The 15,519-nt window shown below is 36.7% G+C and overlaps 1 protein-coding gene across 1 annotated transcript; it reads right to left on the reverse strand.

The window, feature by feature from the left end:
- Nucleotides 1–164: 164 nt before the first annotated feature.
- Nucleotides 165–13,830, reverse strand: LOC107220212 (dynein axonemal heavy chain 7). The gene is made up of 24 exons (XM_015658704.2): nucleotides 13,653–13,830; nucleotides 13,280–13,553; nucleotides 12,723–13,103; nucleotides 12,516–12,609; nucleotides 12,162–12,316; nucleotides 11,729–12,014; nucleotides 11,408–11,569; nucleotides 11,041–11,252; nucleotides 10,726–10,843; nucleotides 10,342–10,582; nucleotides 9,961–10,207; nucleotides 5,800–9,869; nucleotides 5,344–5,597; nucleotides 4,970–5,266; nucleotides 4,362–4,857; nucleotides 4,115–4,256; nucleotides 3,302–3,905; nucleotides 2,851–3,207; nucleotides 2,303–2,769; nucleotides 1,990–2,147; nucleotides 1,635–1,881; nucleotides 1,154–1,559; nucleotides 781–1,044; nucleotides 165–697 (listed from the first exon to the last, which is right to left on the reverse strand). The coding sequence occupies exons 1-24, from the start codon at nucleotides 13,822–13,824 to the stop codon at nucleotides 347–349; spliced, it is 10,455 nt and encodes a 3,484-aa protein (XP_015514190.2). The 5' UTR covers nucleotides 13,825–13,830; the 3' UTR covers nucleotides 165–346.
- Nucleotides 13,831–15,519: the final 1,689 nt, after the last annotated feature.

A 15,519-nucleotide genomic window follows, 5' to 3' on the forward strand; every position in this document is an offset into this window, starting at 1 on the left:
TTGCATCATATACTGTAATTGTTCACTATTCGTACCATATGACGAAATGATAATAAGATTTACGTTACACGTCGTCGATTCTACACTAAAAAAAATGATTCTGCAGATTTTTTCGTTCTTCTACGTATTTATGGATAAAAAAAAAACTGAGGTTGTTATAACAAACGGAAATCCATGTATAAAATCTTCAACTTTTTGTACACTTAAGTTGACAAAAAAACTCAGTGTACAGCATTCGTGAGACTTGATACGTTTCTATTTTGCTGAGACTACACTGTTCTGAAGCACAAAAGTATCCAGTAGATAGTTTCCATTTTCTCATTTTATCACAGCAATCAGAGGTGCTTCAATCGTCAAGCTGGCAAAGCAAGGCAAGTCCTCTTTTGATCCAATGACTAACAGGTTCCTTAGTATTCAATAGAATAGATAGTACGTAGTTGGTAGAATGGCCGGTTGTTCTGAGCACTCCGAAACGTGCTGAAGTTATATACAGGGGACACAAATACCGAGACCCTGTTACTCGTTTTGAAGCTTCGCCTGGCTTGAACCAAACAAGAGGAAGCGCATTGAAGAGAACTTTTGGAAAACTTTCTGCCAGGATCATTTTTTGAATATCCCATCTTGCTCCGGCTAAGAACATTCCATATACGTAAACTCCGTCGCTTGGTGCAGATTTTGCTTCGTAAAATGGTAATACCTAAAACAGAATTTACAACATTCCATTATCAAGAATATACTCTGTCAAAGACCAAAGGATTGCAATAAATTGCGAAGTTGCACCTCAAAATCAAACTCAATCCTGTCAATAGAGACTTTATGCTTTCTGGCATAGTTTTGACTCGCCCCGGTTAAAAATCCATGTGCAAACGAAAAGCCAGATATCCAAAAAGCAGCTGGTTTTCCATTGTCCAACCATTGTTGAAAAAATTGTATTCTTTCCAAAAAATCATTTACAAAACTAGATAGAGGCTTAAGGCTGGGGTATGCGCTAGCTTTTTCCCAACATGTAGGAACTTTACCTATTAAAATTTGTCTAGAGACCACCTGTCAAAGTAAACGATACATATAAATGCATCAAATAACTTCTTTATCACATCATTCTCAATTTTTTTCTAATTAGGAGCATAAATTGATTAGGAAAAAAAAATTTTACCTCGAGCTCTGGTGTCATAACTATCATCCCGTTCACTGCTTTTTCTAACATGGTCAATGAGACACGAATCTCTTTGAGCAGTTTGTTATATCTTTCCATTTCTTGTATTAAAACGGTATTCATAGACTCGTAGTAAGATACTGGATATTTCTTTTGAGCTTCCTCAATGTCAAATAATTCAGGTAAACGATCGTAAATGTCTTTTTTTATAAACAAAATCATTTCATCTTGTTTAGCTGTGTCGCCAACTGATACAGTTCCTTGGATTTGTATCAACGCAGTGAAGAAATCTTTCGACACTTCAAGATCTCGGGTAATCCCGGCATTCATATGCAAACCAAATACCTCGGGTGGTGAAATAGGTGGAATTTCTTCGATCTGTTTCACATAATCTCGGTAATCGACTCTGGAAAGTGAAATGTTAAAAATTTTATCCCTGCATTTTCGTAATCGTGGTGCATAGTTTTCATGATGAGCTTACTTTCGTGGTAATGCGTATTCCGGTCCAATATTTGCAAACGTATAATTCGGATCTGTTATCACTCTTGGATTATAAAAGTCATCCAAAATAGTATTCAAGCATCTTCTATCTCGATCATCCGTTACCCTTCCACCATAATTACATTCACCGGTCAAATATATGATAGCTTTGAATGGGACCTCGTCATACTCGTTTATAAAAATTTGCAACTGTTGTACTGATATTTGGAAATCTGACTCATTAAAACCTGCAATATACAACATTGGAAAAAAATTAATAAAACTGAACTTACAATTGCAGTTCATAATTTTTTGCCAAAATAATTTTCTACATACTCCGTTCCAGTATTACGAACCATATTTAATATTCCATCCTTGTGCGCCAAACTTCCTTCTCTCTTGAACAACAGCATGGAAGAAACATAGGCCATACAACAGTTTCGTGAATTCCTTTTCCTTCCCAGGGCAACCTCCAAAGAACTCTGGATCTTTAACAGGCTCCGATAAGTAAGATCTAATAATGAAATTGAAAGTGCAGGATTTAATATGAAAAATTATTCATTTCATTATCATTCGATTTCAGATTCTTTAATATAAGTGATGTATTTATGCATGCCAGAAGCCTGATAAAAACATTTTTGAAAGATAAGCAACTACTAAGGATAGTACCTCATGAGATTCTGCTGTAGTCCACTTGGAGGTTCATTGGTCATTTTCACACCATTTTGTAAGACTGTTATAGGAAACTTATCAGAAGGGTAGCTAGTTAACCAGAGACGGAAATTGATCGACGTATTTGTTGTATCAAAGTTCTCGCAAATCTTTTCCAGTTGAGGCATCCAAGAAACAGCTAGATGGCAATTTTGCAAACAAACCCACATGCCTTCGTTTTGACCTTGTTCTATAATGCGCTGCGCTATCGGTCCTTGACCCTGACCTAAGGATATCGAACTGAATCGAGAAGCATAATTCATATTTTCTGCAAACTTGGAAAGAGATCCCATGGGATCAGAACCAGCAGATAGAACAAAGATCAATGGTATCAGTGAATTTGAATCACTATATGATTTGGCTATATCAAATGGCGGTGGCGTTACAAATTTAGTGCCCATTCCTGTATCAACAAATTGTGTTATCTGAAATGAAAATTTCGATGGTGTAAAAATGTGTACAATACTAGTGGGTTTCAGTCCTTTCAATACTTGTTGAAACTATACCTTGGCAGTCACTTTATCTGGTCTGATCATTCGCATCACGATCAATTTTTGGAATGCTGTGAGTTTACTTTCCCATGGCTGTGGTATTTGAGCATTCTGAGGATTCATCAAGTCGTAAAACTTTTGCCAAGATGTTAGATGAGTACGAAAGTCATTCATAAATCCTTCAAATGATGGCAAATTGTCATTAGCTCTGCATATTTCATCCCAAGACTTATCTATCAACCAGTTTGCTGCTGGATTCTTAATGGTATTGGCAAGTCCTATTCCGCCAGATAAGAAAAAGCTCAATTCTTCTTTGTCAATTTCATTTGTTGCCACCATAATAGTCGAATATAACACAAACGAGTACAGAATCTATTTATCAAATAGATTCGAAGTATGATTGATTATTTTCGCATAGCTCAAAATTTTATGCTATTATTACAAACACGCAGAAGTTTGAATTTACCTTATCCTTTTCAAATAAAGAACGGCACACATTTTGATAGAGATTATAAGTGAATGTTTCTCGTAAAAACATTAACCTTTTCTCTAGGACTTTGCTTTTACTTGCAGTTTCTATGGACATTATATATAGATTCATGAACCAAGCAAGCGAGTATTGATACATTGGATCAACACTGGGCAAATCGGTTACTGTATAATATAGCGCTGAGCTGTGCTTAGCTATTGGTCTGTAACTTTGACGGAAGACTTCAATCTTAGCTTCCGTCTCCTTGGATGCTTTTTGTTTTTTCATTATATCTACTGATAAAATTTTCGACGAATCTAATATCTCTATAGCCTCCTCGTCTTCTAAGATATTGGCACCTGATGATGACAATGTTTTCAAAATATTCTCTTCTACTTGTTGCAAGGCTTTTTTATTAGCCGCACTTTCAACAATCAAATATTCCTTTTTTTTCTGGAGATCAGCTCTTTCTTTAGCAACTACAATACCCAACAGCTGATCCTCCAATCCTTCAATCGTTAACGCGAAGTTAATCAATGTCACTTTGTTAAATACTTCTGGCAAATAATGGGGATTTCTCAACTTCGTTGTTATGTAAAATCTGAAGAATGAAGCTTATAAAACATTGATACTAGATCATTTAACATATTTTGATATGTTGAAGTGAACTCTTGAGATGTATGGGTATATTTACTGACTGATTCAGTAACCAGATCAATGTAATATTTAATATAGCAACGTCGTCAATCAAGTCTATTTCACTATTCGTTTGATTGTACTAAAATTTACAAGCGTGCCATGAACTATTACCTAAATTTCAAGTCATATTCGACCGACTTTTCACCAAGCGTAATATACCAAACGCCAGAAAACTTGTAGATGCTTTTCATAAGAATAGGATCCAACGGAGTTGATAATTCTTCGCCAACATTTTCTAGTAAAACTGGTTTACCTAAAAATAATTTTCCTGCATTAACGGTATCCAAAATAATAGTTCCTCAAAGATTTGAATTTGACTGTAGGATCACCAAGATGGATTGGGGGCACAAAATCTCACCAGTTTCAATGCATCTTTCAAGCACGTTCATGTAAGTTAGATCCGATAATTTTATTATTTCCAATTGATTCGACTTTTCCATAGCTCTAATCCACTTGTTTGCTTGACTCTGTGGATCGATAAATAAACTCCATCTTTTGGAATTATCCATGATAATTGCGTTCTCGGTCGAAAAAGAATCCCTTGGAAGACCATGGATATTCCATGAGTTGATTTTAATCTCCGAGCCCAAGACTCCAACAAAGGTATACATATCTGAAGTGGGAATATCTAAACTCTTGACATAGCTACGCCATTTCTCTAAATTTTCCACTCTGTAGGACGTTGTAAATGGGCCTAAGTAAGCGATCATTCCACAAGATATTAATATGTCGCCAGCTAAGCTATCATAAGCCTTTTGTAAATTTGCTGCACATTCTATCCAACGACCTTTCTCTCCCCCCAAGCCACTGAGAAGCTTTTCTGATCTGATCAGCTTATTTGTGCAATCCGTTACCTAGAAACATTTTCATCTGAATTATTCTGCATGTTTTCTCAATGTATGTGTTGTGTTATATCTTTGGAAGGTGTATGGTTATGTTCTCTATGAGGAATTCACGATAGTCGACCTGATTTTCTAGATCAATTTTCATAGCTAGTGTTCGTTGTAGATTTTCATTCAAAAGTGCCAGTTTTGCATCGAGTTCTGCTAACATCTGTCGTCTTCCTTTTAAGAACTCCATGGTTTCATTGTACTCTTTTTCAGCTATTGCTAATTTCGCCTTCTTAGGCGCAACGACTTTTGCTACCTCATCATATAAAACCATAGCTCGTACCCATTTGCAAAGTCCCTCGGCAGCTGATGATGCCTTTGCTACTTTCTTTGGTTCAAAATTCTTATCCGCCATATATGACTTTTTGATCACCTGTGACAAAGTATTGGTTTTATACTCATGTCTCTAACATAATGATAACGTAATAGCTTCTAGATCCTAGGTCTTGCCTGCATTATGGATACAGGAATGTTGTCTCTGTCATAGTCCTTTAGCCTGGCTAAAAAATTCATGTCTCCAAGCAGTCGCTTACTTGGTCCCCAGTAGTCTGAGATCATTCTATGAGTCACTGGATCATTTATTCTATCTGGGGTGATGGCCATCATGACGCAAACGGCAGCAAGTACCAACTTGATTACTTCAGGAGGATTTTTCATTGTTTTTACTATTGTTATATCATTTGGCTTGATGGTATTCAAAGCAGCTGTAGATAGTTTAGTACGAAGTTGAGTTAAAAGTGGACAATAATCTTTAGAATAATTTCATGGCACAAAGAACTTGATACTTTGAATGAAAAAAAAAAAAAATACCGTAATTGGTGTAAGCTTGATGTAATGGAAAATAGCTCATACTGTACTTATTGTTAAATTTAATGCAAAAATTGTAAATTGTTTTATTGATTATACCCGTGGCTTCTGCAAGTATGGGAAGAGCTTCTGCTAGATCAGCTTCACATTCCTTTTTCAAAGCACCAGCAATTTCTGCTTGAATATTTGCTGCATCTTCATCTTTTTTCACCAGCATGGTGGCGTGTTCAACGGTCACGTTTTCACTTTCAATTTGCTGCATTGTTTTCGCAGTTAATTTAGCAGATGCTTCTAACTGTGGCTTCAACGCCAGCAGAGTAGTCCCCATTTTTGTAACTTGAGAGGCAGCAAAATCTAATTTATCCAAGCCGCCCAGATAACGATCTCTTGCAAGAGATATTTCTGCTTGTTTTTGTGTCATAAGATCAGCAAATGACTGGATTAGATCCAAAAATGCTGCAGACGTTATGTAAGTTTTCCTTCCGCAAGCTGAATAAAACTGCGTACTATTTTCCTTTGCACACTTATGAAAGTATTTGCAAGCCACAACAGAATCAACTTTTATTCGTTCATCGACATCAACGTATGTCATGTAGCGTGCTGCCACTTGTTCAAGTGCATCTTCTGGCCACATTTCAAACCAGTCAATGGTACAACAGTTTACTAAGCTTGGATATAAACGTAATCTAATTCTAAACGCATCGCCAATTGGACTAAAACATAGCATGATGTGCAGTTTTTCTTTGCAGCGGTTTACGAAGTATGCCAATACTGATAAAACACTGACATCCAAATTTCTATTTCCACCCTGAGCAGCTAATCGAGTCATTTCAATAATTTCTTGTTTTTCTTCTATTGTAAATAAATTAGGCACCTCACCAGAGTTCAATAAACCATCAATGTCTCCTAGGAATCCTTCTTCTTTGATTTGATTTTCAGTGAATAGAAAGACTAAGTCTTTGCCAGTACCACCAGAATTTTTGAGAACCTTTTTTATATCTTCACGCCACTCATTCATGCCATAAGCAACCCCAATTTCTGGTTGAAATAATCCATGACCTCCAATTCCAGAGGCAAGTCTAGTCAAAGATTGTCTTCCTGAACCACCAACACCGACCATCAACAAACTTCCGCAAGGTATGGCCAATATGCGACAAATACGTGCCAAATGTTCCAAAGCATAGCGGAACAGCACAATATCTATTTTGCTTTTGTGTGTAGTATTGTATTCTTCTAGACAAAGAAGAGCGACATTCTTGTACTCTTCTATAGATGGAATTTCTTCATATCGCTTATCATCTGGTGTAGCGTCAAGGTCCATAAAATTTCCAAATATTAAATCATGTAGACTTTCCTCTGTCAGTTCATCATTAAATTTAGGTAAGTGACCGAATACATTATCAAAGGACTCCCTCAGAATACTGGGGACTACCTCCTTGATTTTTTCAAACAACCAGTTATTATCGGTCTTGTCGATCAGTCTGTCTCCGAAGACTCTTAAAATCTCATGCACCCAAATTCTTACAAACGTGACCTTGGATTCAACTGATTCTTTTTTTATCAGAGCACATCCTGTTATTACTCTAGAGAAGTCCCTTAAATTAAATAAGTAGTGCGATTTTGCTGGGGTTGGCCTGAGACTGGCACTAGCAGCTTCAAAAATCTCCATTGTAGCATTGACTAGTAGCGTTACTATTACCACAACATCAGAGGCAAAACCATTCCTCTTCAATCCAACCAGTGCTACATTCGAAAATATTCTGAAAACGCTTTCTCTTGAAAACATACTGATGGTGTATAAATTGAAGTGTCTTAAGAACCTGTGGTATATATCTTGTCGGCTGCCGCCAGGTGGAGCCATAGCTGCGAGGAACATTGTATCGAACACTTGGATTTTTTCAGGCTCTTTCAAATCGTACCAATGTTCATGATCAAAAAACTGTCTCAATAGTTCAATGGCTGGTTGCGCCCCATAAATTTCCTTGGTAGGCATGTTGACATCATCGACAAATACAATACAATACGCTCCACCCATAGGTCCATAGTGGCCTTTTCGTTTTTTAAATAATTTTGATATCACAAGTTCCTGAGTTTGGTTTGCAGTCGTTTTTGGAGTAAAAGTTATGAAGTTGGGCAAAAAGGAATCTTCGTCTAACTTATTCATCAGCAAATCTTGAATGTAAAAACTTTTACCAGTACCTGTCTCTCCATAGACTAGAAATCTTTTGCGATGTTTAATATGCCGAAGAAATAACATTTGATATTTGACTGTGTCAATTGTTGGCACGACCATTTGACCAATGCTCTGTGTTTCCAATATTTTAGCACTTTTTGCCATATCACCAAAGTATTTCCAGGCACCTTTTCCTTTGTATGTATAATAGTTGTCGTGTATTAATCCTTCACCAGGAATTGAAATAAGCAGATCACCCACTGCTTCCGGTAACGGATAATCTAAGTTAGACCGGTCCCAGAATGATGTATAAAAATCATTGAACTTGCATCGTGAATCATAATCTAAGGCACCTCCAGCACCCCATACCATTGACTGCATCATAGTAGCTTGTAGCCATGGAACAATGTACGTAGAATAATCCGTTGGATTGGCTTCCACAGCGTCATTCATGTACATTTCAAATAAAGTTATCGTTGAAACCAATTGATTAATTTGTCCTGCATTCGTTGCAAGTTTACACTTTTTTCTAATAAAATCTAAACATGGGTCAGTAAGCCAATCAAACAAGGCATTTAGAATTCCCTCGTTGCCTTGACCCCAGTTTATATTTATCTTATTCATCCAAGATTTAAGAAATGGTCGCCAGCCCATAACATGAGGTTCAATGTAGATCATTCCGCATCGAGATACAGTTGCAGGTGATGCTTGTAGTAAATCCATCACTTCAAAAATCATTGACATTGTAGAAGTCATTTGCATTACTTCTCCTGATGTGAGGCATAGTTTCTTGTTGTCATCTAAGACAGTGTTCAAATTTTCAATCCAAACCGCGTCTACCGGACCATCAAAGATCAACCATTTTCTGTCTGGAGAATCTTCGGCAACGAATTGGCGAAATGCAACGGCACAAACTCCGTCAGTCCATTCTGATGAAACTGGATCAAATTGGCCGTATAACTGACCCATAGTTATGGATTTCGGATTCATTGTCCTGTACTGTGTTGGAAGACCATTTTCATCCCCCCGTTTGTGCATTAATGTTAGTGTGTCGGCTAAACAATGTAAGGCAGAGGTTTTACCACCAAAAGGATCACCAACAAGCATGAAACCATGCCGCACTATCATCATTTCATATGTCTGAATGATTTTCAATAGGAACGGATCAACTGGTTGTAAATTCATTTTCTCACAGATTTCTGTTACAGCATTTAAAAATACTTCGTAATTTGGTGTTGGCAACATAATTCCTGGGAATAAATCCATGATTATACCTTGAAACAGTGGTACATCGTGTGCCAGAAACTTTGGCAAATTTACGTCTATAATCGACCGTAATAAAAGTACCATTTCGTCTTCGTTAGGGAACTTCAATTTGATATTCTGTGCTGCTGTCAGAACTGTTTTCACAGCTCGCATACCATAGTCGTAATGTGACTGGGATGACAACTGCTCAGAGCAAAGTTTGTAAGTTGTTACAATCTTTACAGATAGTACTCTCGCTGTACTAAAGCCACTTGAATAGAGTGAAATTTCACCAATCATGGCATAATCTGGTACCATCATAGCCACTGTTCTGAATAAAACTTTCAAATTGTCAGGAAGTTCAGACCGCCCGGCATAACCGGGGTTCATAGTGATGCAAACATAGACTGATGGATTCAGTCTTAACTCAGTCCCTTCAAAAATGAACTTTTCTGATTTGGCACGTACTGCTTGAACGATGCATAAAATCTGTTGCGCTACCACAGACAATACTTCTAGCTCAATTCTATTGAACTCATCAAAGCATGCCCATGCTCCACAGGATGATAACCCCTTGAAAAATTTTCCCATATTCTTGTAATCCAAACCATCGGAGCAATTGAATACCACACATTGCACGGCAATGGCTCGTCCTAGGTCTTTCGTTGTTTCAGTTTTTCCTGTTCCAGCAGGACCTTCTGGTGCACCATTCAGATGCAAAGCATATGCTCCGATTAATGTGCGATAACACCTGGGAAAGTGGTGATATATAAAATCGATAAATTTCATCAAATCATTTAAGTTACTTGCATAAGCGCAGTTTCAACATGATTGTGATATACCTGTCAGTAAGTGGTGTAATAACCAGACGAGGGCAGTTACCAAGATACTCGTAGGCATATCTTACTGTCGCATTTATGATTCTCACTTGTACATTATCTTCCCAGTAATATCTTAGCTGTGCAAGCCATTCAAAGTCCATTTCTAATACAATTTTTTTTTCGATAAGTTGTTTAACAACGTCTTGCGCATGGACGTCGATTGTGATTAATGCTGATAAAGTCGTTCGATTTTGCTTAGACAATTGTCCTGTGATAAAAATTTTTCATCAGTAGATGTTAAGAACGATCTGTAGTTTTATTTGACCTATTCGCTACAAATAGATGGTAGCTTCTTATTTTTAAACCTGATTTTTACTTTCTAATATCAATATACAATCTTACCCTTCACCAAGTTTACCATGTCAATAATCTGTACTTTCAACTTCTCATAAAGAGATTCCATTGATGACACTCGATGAGTCATTAAACAGTTTTGTACTTCCATACTCCAATATATCTGAGAGACGCAGAGAACTACCATTCCTGGCCAGACTCGTACCCAGTAAACTCGATCATTCACTTCATAGTCCAAGATACTCATAAATACTTCATGCCGTATTGATGTCACCATTTGTTCCTCAACCTATGTGATTCCTTAAAACTGACACTAGTTTTTGAATAAAAACTATGTATGCTATTGAAAGCATTACCACATAAATGAAGTACTAATTATTGGATCGTTCATTCTAAGAAGCTAATTACAAAAAGCATTCAAGTGGAACTCACTTGAATAAGCCATCTCTCCACACACCCTCTGGCAGCGGATGTAGAGATGATCTCTTGAACTTTTATTTCTTCCTTGTCGTCACTAATCAGCGAATATATCTCCATTTCTGAATTAAAGCTGTTAATATAAAGGTAGAGTTGACGTGATACAGTTTTTACCCGAATTCCAGAGTTGTAGCAACCATATCACTGCAGTAATATAATTTCAAACGACTGTATTTAATTTGAATGACTTAATTTCACTCGCAGCTTGCATATACAGATTGCATATACGTCAAACATGAATTTTAATAAAACAGCTAAACAAAAGGTTACCCTAGCTTGGCAATTCCTTCGAAACACTTTCTTAAATGGGGTTGCACACGTAACGGATCCTTAGTTTCTGAGAGAATTTCGAGCATATCATCGTTTGAGAGAAAAAAGAATCTAGGAAAGAATAACCTTTTCTTTTCAAGATAGTTTGTTACACCATCATTAACTTTATCCATTTGTTCATTTGCCTCTTTCATAGCTTCATAAAGTCCAAACTGAAAACAAAACAATTTCGACAGTAAGGTTTAATTTACAGACCATTATTATTAGGGCAGTACTGCTCTTACTTTGTAACGTTGATATTAATTTGTATTCAGAGTGTTTCAAAATAGAATTATTAAAGCTACGGTGATGAGTTAAAAGCACGCACTGCGCCTGCCATTTCTCTGACATGAGGTTCCTTGGCCACATTCAGCATAGCTCTCCGAAACGTTCCGTCTACTTCGGAAAAGAGTATTCCTTCTTCTGGCAGCTGTTCAACTATATCCTTACTTGAAAATATAGGCAGTAGGTACATCCACTGCACTTGAACCTATTCATCATGATAGAATAACAACTGATGTTACAGATGTCCAATATTTTTTTGTGTAGTCAGTTTCTGTGCAATTCAATGATACTGATTTGCGTACATATCGTATTTCACTTCTAATTTTTTTGTAGTTTAGTATGATAGTAAACTGCTGATACAGACCTTTGCCCATTCATCTATAGTCTTTTGAATTCGGAGGATCGAATCATAAAAAACTTTTACTTCAGCTTCAATTGGCTTTGCAAACGCAGAACCTCGCATTGCCTGAGTCTTTGCAATGTGTTCTTCAAGCAAAGCTTGAATGTCATCGAGTCCTGTTAAAATATCAACTCCAGAATCCTTAAATCGCATTATTGAAAAAACGACATCATCCCAATCCTGTGTCATTTTAGCAAGCAGCTCTTGCAATGCTAGCTCTTTGGTTGCACTTGTGGTTATTATTTCATATCTAGCATAGAATGGATAAATTCAATGCAGGTATGAGGCAAATACAGCATAAATGAAGACAACGATAAAACCATAAAGAAAACAAAAAAATCAACGGCATCTTAGGGAAATTTTTATGACCATGCCTCAACTCTAGAATTTAACATACTTGGCGAGATCGCCTAAGAGGTCCATATTAATCATCTTGCGTAGGGAAGTACCAGCGTTTGGGGTTAAATCAAATCCTGCAATTTCTGACATATCGTTCCAATGCCGTTGCCGCAATGTAGGATTACAGAAGCACGACGCAAGAGGAACATAACTCTGTTTAAAATTTAAGTAAATTTTAAACAACAATTTGATAAGCAAGGGGTAAGAGATTTTGTAAAATTGAATCACTGTCATGAAATGATCAAGTTTCGAGAAATTTAGTGATACTATTTAGATGAGGATTCATAGAGAATTTTTGCATACGAAGGCAGGAAAACAGCAGCTAAATTTTATAAACTATTATATTTGAAACCTTAAACCATTTGACATCCTCCAGTAATTGGTAACAGAGTTTATTAGGTGCTGGCTGTTGCATAGGATCAGGGTCATCTGCCGACCCTGCAAATCTGTTAACAAGTACATATTCAGTTTTTAATACATGCAAACATTCAACACGTGCTTGTGGACGTATTCCATGACGCCAAATTTTTAGTTTATTGGGATGCTTTTAAACTATCACCTGTATTGGTAATTTATAGCAATTTGCATTTTGATCTTGGTCTTATAAGTTTTGTTGACTTTTGTGAAATCCGTAAAGTAGTCCGTTGTCTTGCTTTCTATTACATTTGAGTCGAGGTATTCAAATGGACCATCCAACCAAACACCAACGTCTCGCTGCCATTGGTGAGCCCGGTACATGAGCATATAGTATGGAAGTATTATGTCTTTCAACTCCTTAACACGTGGATACGACGTGCGTGGAAATTGGAAGAGTTGCTCCTCATTATTGATCCATTCAACTTGCTCATCCATACGATCCAACCCCCGCACAAGTTTTCGTAGATCTTCCATGTATTCATGCACACGACTCGCGTCATCCATATCGTCCATTATTACCAATCTGCAATAAGCACTGATAGTTGGTCAAAGAATAAATATAGTTCTGGTAAAATTTTATACAAAAACATCCCAAGGCATTTGAAAATTGTTAGTCAATACTTTCATCATTATCAGGATTGTCTTTGATCGAGCACCAATTATTATCGCAACTCCATATAAATTCTTGTTAGAACAAACCTTGGAAACATAAGGTCGACATCTGTATTCAAAAGACTGACTCGTTTTTGTAACTTTTCTTCTGCATCGAATTTCATCTGCTCGAACATGGAACTGTTTTGTTCAAATATTAGCTTTACACGTTTCAACCAATTAATTGTAATATTGTTCAACTCTATATGATCTCGGGCAAGCGAAGTCATTTCAATTAATGCTGCTAGCATGTGCAACGACGCAGTTATTCTTTCTTTAAGATATTCCATTAATGTTGTCGCTGCGTATATCATGTATTCACCTGTAAAACCAAGTCAAGTATCGTACATATTTAGAATACTGTACAGTTAGTTACGTTCTTATTCAAAAAATACAAAATATGTGATTGGATCCAAATTACCTAAGGCTAGCAAATCTTTAGTATTTTTCGGGGTGCTCAAGGCCCGTTCTTTTAAAGCTTCAAATTCATTGCATATTTCAATATTGTAGTTTCTGTGACGTTTGATTAACTCTCCAATAATTAATTCCCGTACATCATAAGTGTATGCCTTGAGCCCAAGTTTCGCTTCCATCTGACATAGTTTTCCGACCAAGAAATACTCATTTTTCACCTGTAACACGATTTGCAATTTGCTCTACTTTAAATGCACTGTTAACAAAATGCAAGTTTGAATGAATATCTACTAGACAGTACCATGCCATTAATATCACGGACGAATCGATTGAAATCGTCAACTTTTGTGCAACAGTCTTCAAAATCATGTCCCTCTGCAACATAATTTACAATACCAGAACGTGTCTCTGGATTGTAAACTACTTGGAAGAGTTCAATAAGGTTGTCCACATAATTGTTTAGAGGCAAAAATACAGTACTCAAGATATTGGATAGACGTTTATGGGATTGTTCCAGATACCTAAGTCAAAATCAAAACATTGGCTTCGTTTTGTCCCTGAGTTCGTTTATAATATGGCATAACGTGATGATTATTATACAAATTTACCATTCAGGTAATGCAACGGGAATAAATTCTTTATCTGTTTTAATATTTAGCCAGGACTCTAGAGTTGGTAAGCGATCTGCAACATGTGCAATTCCGTCAATCAGATCATGGTACATGCTGTACAAGTCTTCGATCAATGGGTAAACAAAGAGATCATTTCTTTCGCACAATAGCTTGAGCTAATTTGAAAAATAAAATGGAGAATTCGGCAGTTACAAAGGGATTAAAGAATTAGCTCGCTTATGCATTAATATTAAGTGACCTTATACTCAGAAAGATTATCAAAATATATAAGTTACTTTGAGTAGCGGGAGTGTTTGCCAATTTTGTAATGTATCGAGTAAATGTTCCACTGTGGATATCATACGGTTTATTATTTGTTGAGAAAGAAGACGTGTTGCACAACATAAGAAAGGTTGCACAGCTTTTGGTGGCACATCATGAATATACCGTGGTTGTGAAATAAGGCGTACGATTTCCTTATAATAATTTTGTGTGACAACCATTGCGCCCTTTTTTAGATCGTAATCAGTTATACTGATAAACCTATGAAAATATTTTTATGAAATGAAACATATTAATACTTTTGTTGCATAAACAAAGAAGTTGGTAAATTATAGATACTTGGTAGGATCCATGTAACCCAATGTATGATATCGTCGAAAATCACATATCAATTCTGGTAGTAAATGATAAGCTTTGACGATTATATTCCGCATAAGTTTGTGTGGTAGGTAATACTTCTCAGAAATTACACAACGATTGCGCAAAAATCTTTGCCGATGCTCCGTTCTACCTTTGTACTTCAGTGGAGTTATCATGCTGTTTGGCGTATCACAGGTACAGCTTACAGCAATGATTTGTCTCATTCCCAATTCATGAACCACTTGATAATACATTTCTTTTGTATCAATCAAGTATCTGTCAACCAGTTCTGGGTATTCATCTCGATAATTCTTTCGGACCAGGGATATTATATTCTGTTCCCAATCCTGTAATCAGATCATGGTACAAATCATCTGACACATCATCTGCTTTGTAGGGCTGGTATAACGTTTACAGGTTGCCAGACCACTTTACACCGGTAAGAGTTAGCGATCTACATATGTGACATTCGTAATAAATCTTGTCTTTACTGGCAAAAGTCCAGGGGTAGGTAAATTTTCAGCAAGTTCTCTCATTTTTTGATAGTAAAATCCTTCCGGTGGCTGCAATTTACATTGGACTGCCTCTTTGCGATTTGCCACACGAGCATGAAGTCGGATT

The sequence above is a fragment of the Neodiprion lecontei genome, chromosome 6, assembly GCF_021901455.1.
Source record: "Neodiprion lecontei isolate iyNeoLeco1 chromosome 6, iyNeoLeco1.1, whole genome shotgun sequence".
Classification (NCBI taxonomy): domain Eukaryota; kingdom Metazoa; phylum Arthropoda; class Insecta; order Hymenoptera; family Diprionidae; genus Neodiprion; species Neodiprion lecontei.

Coding starts and splice junctions, on each gene's coding strand:
- LOC107220212 (XM_015658704.2), bottom strand. CDS start 13,824: ATGGAAGCGAAACTTGGGCTCAAGGCATACACTTATGATGTACGGGAA. Junction 1,045..1,153: donor TTATGACACCAGAGCTCGAG/GTAAAATTTTTT, acceptor TTACTTTGACAG/GTGGTCTCTAGACAAATTTT. Junction 698..780: donor GGATTGAGTTTGATTTTGAG/GTGCAACTTCGC, acceptor ATTCTGTTTTAG/GTATTACCATTTTACGAAGC.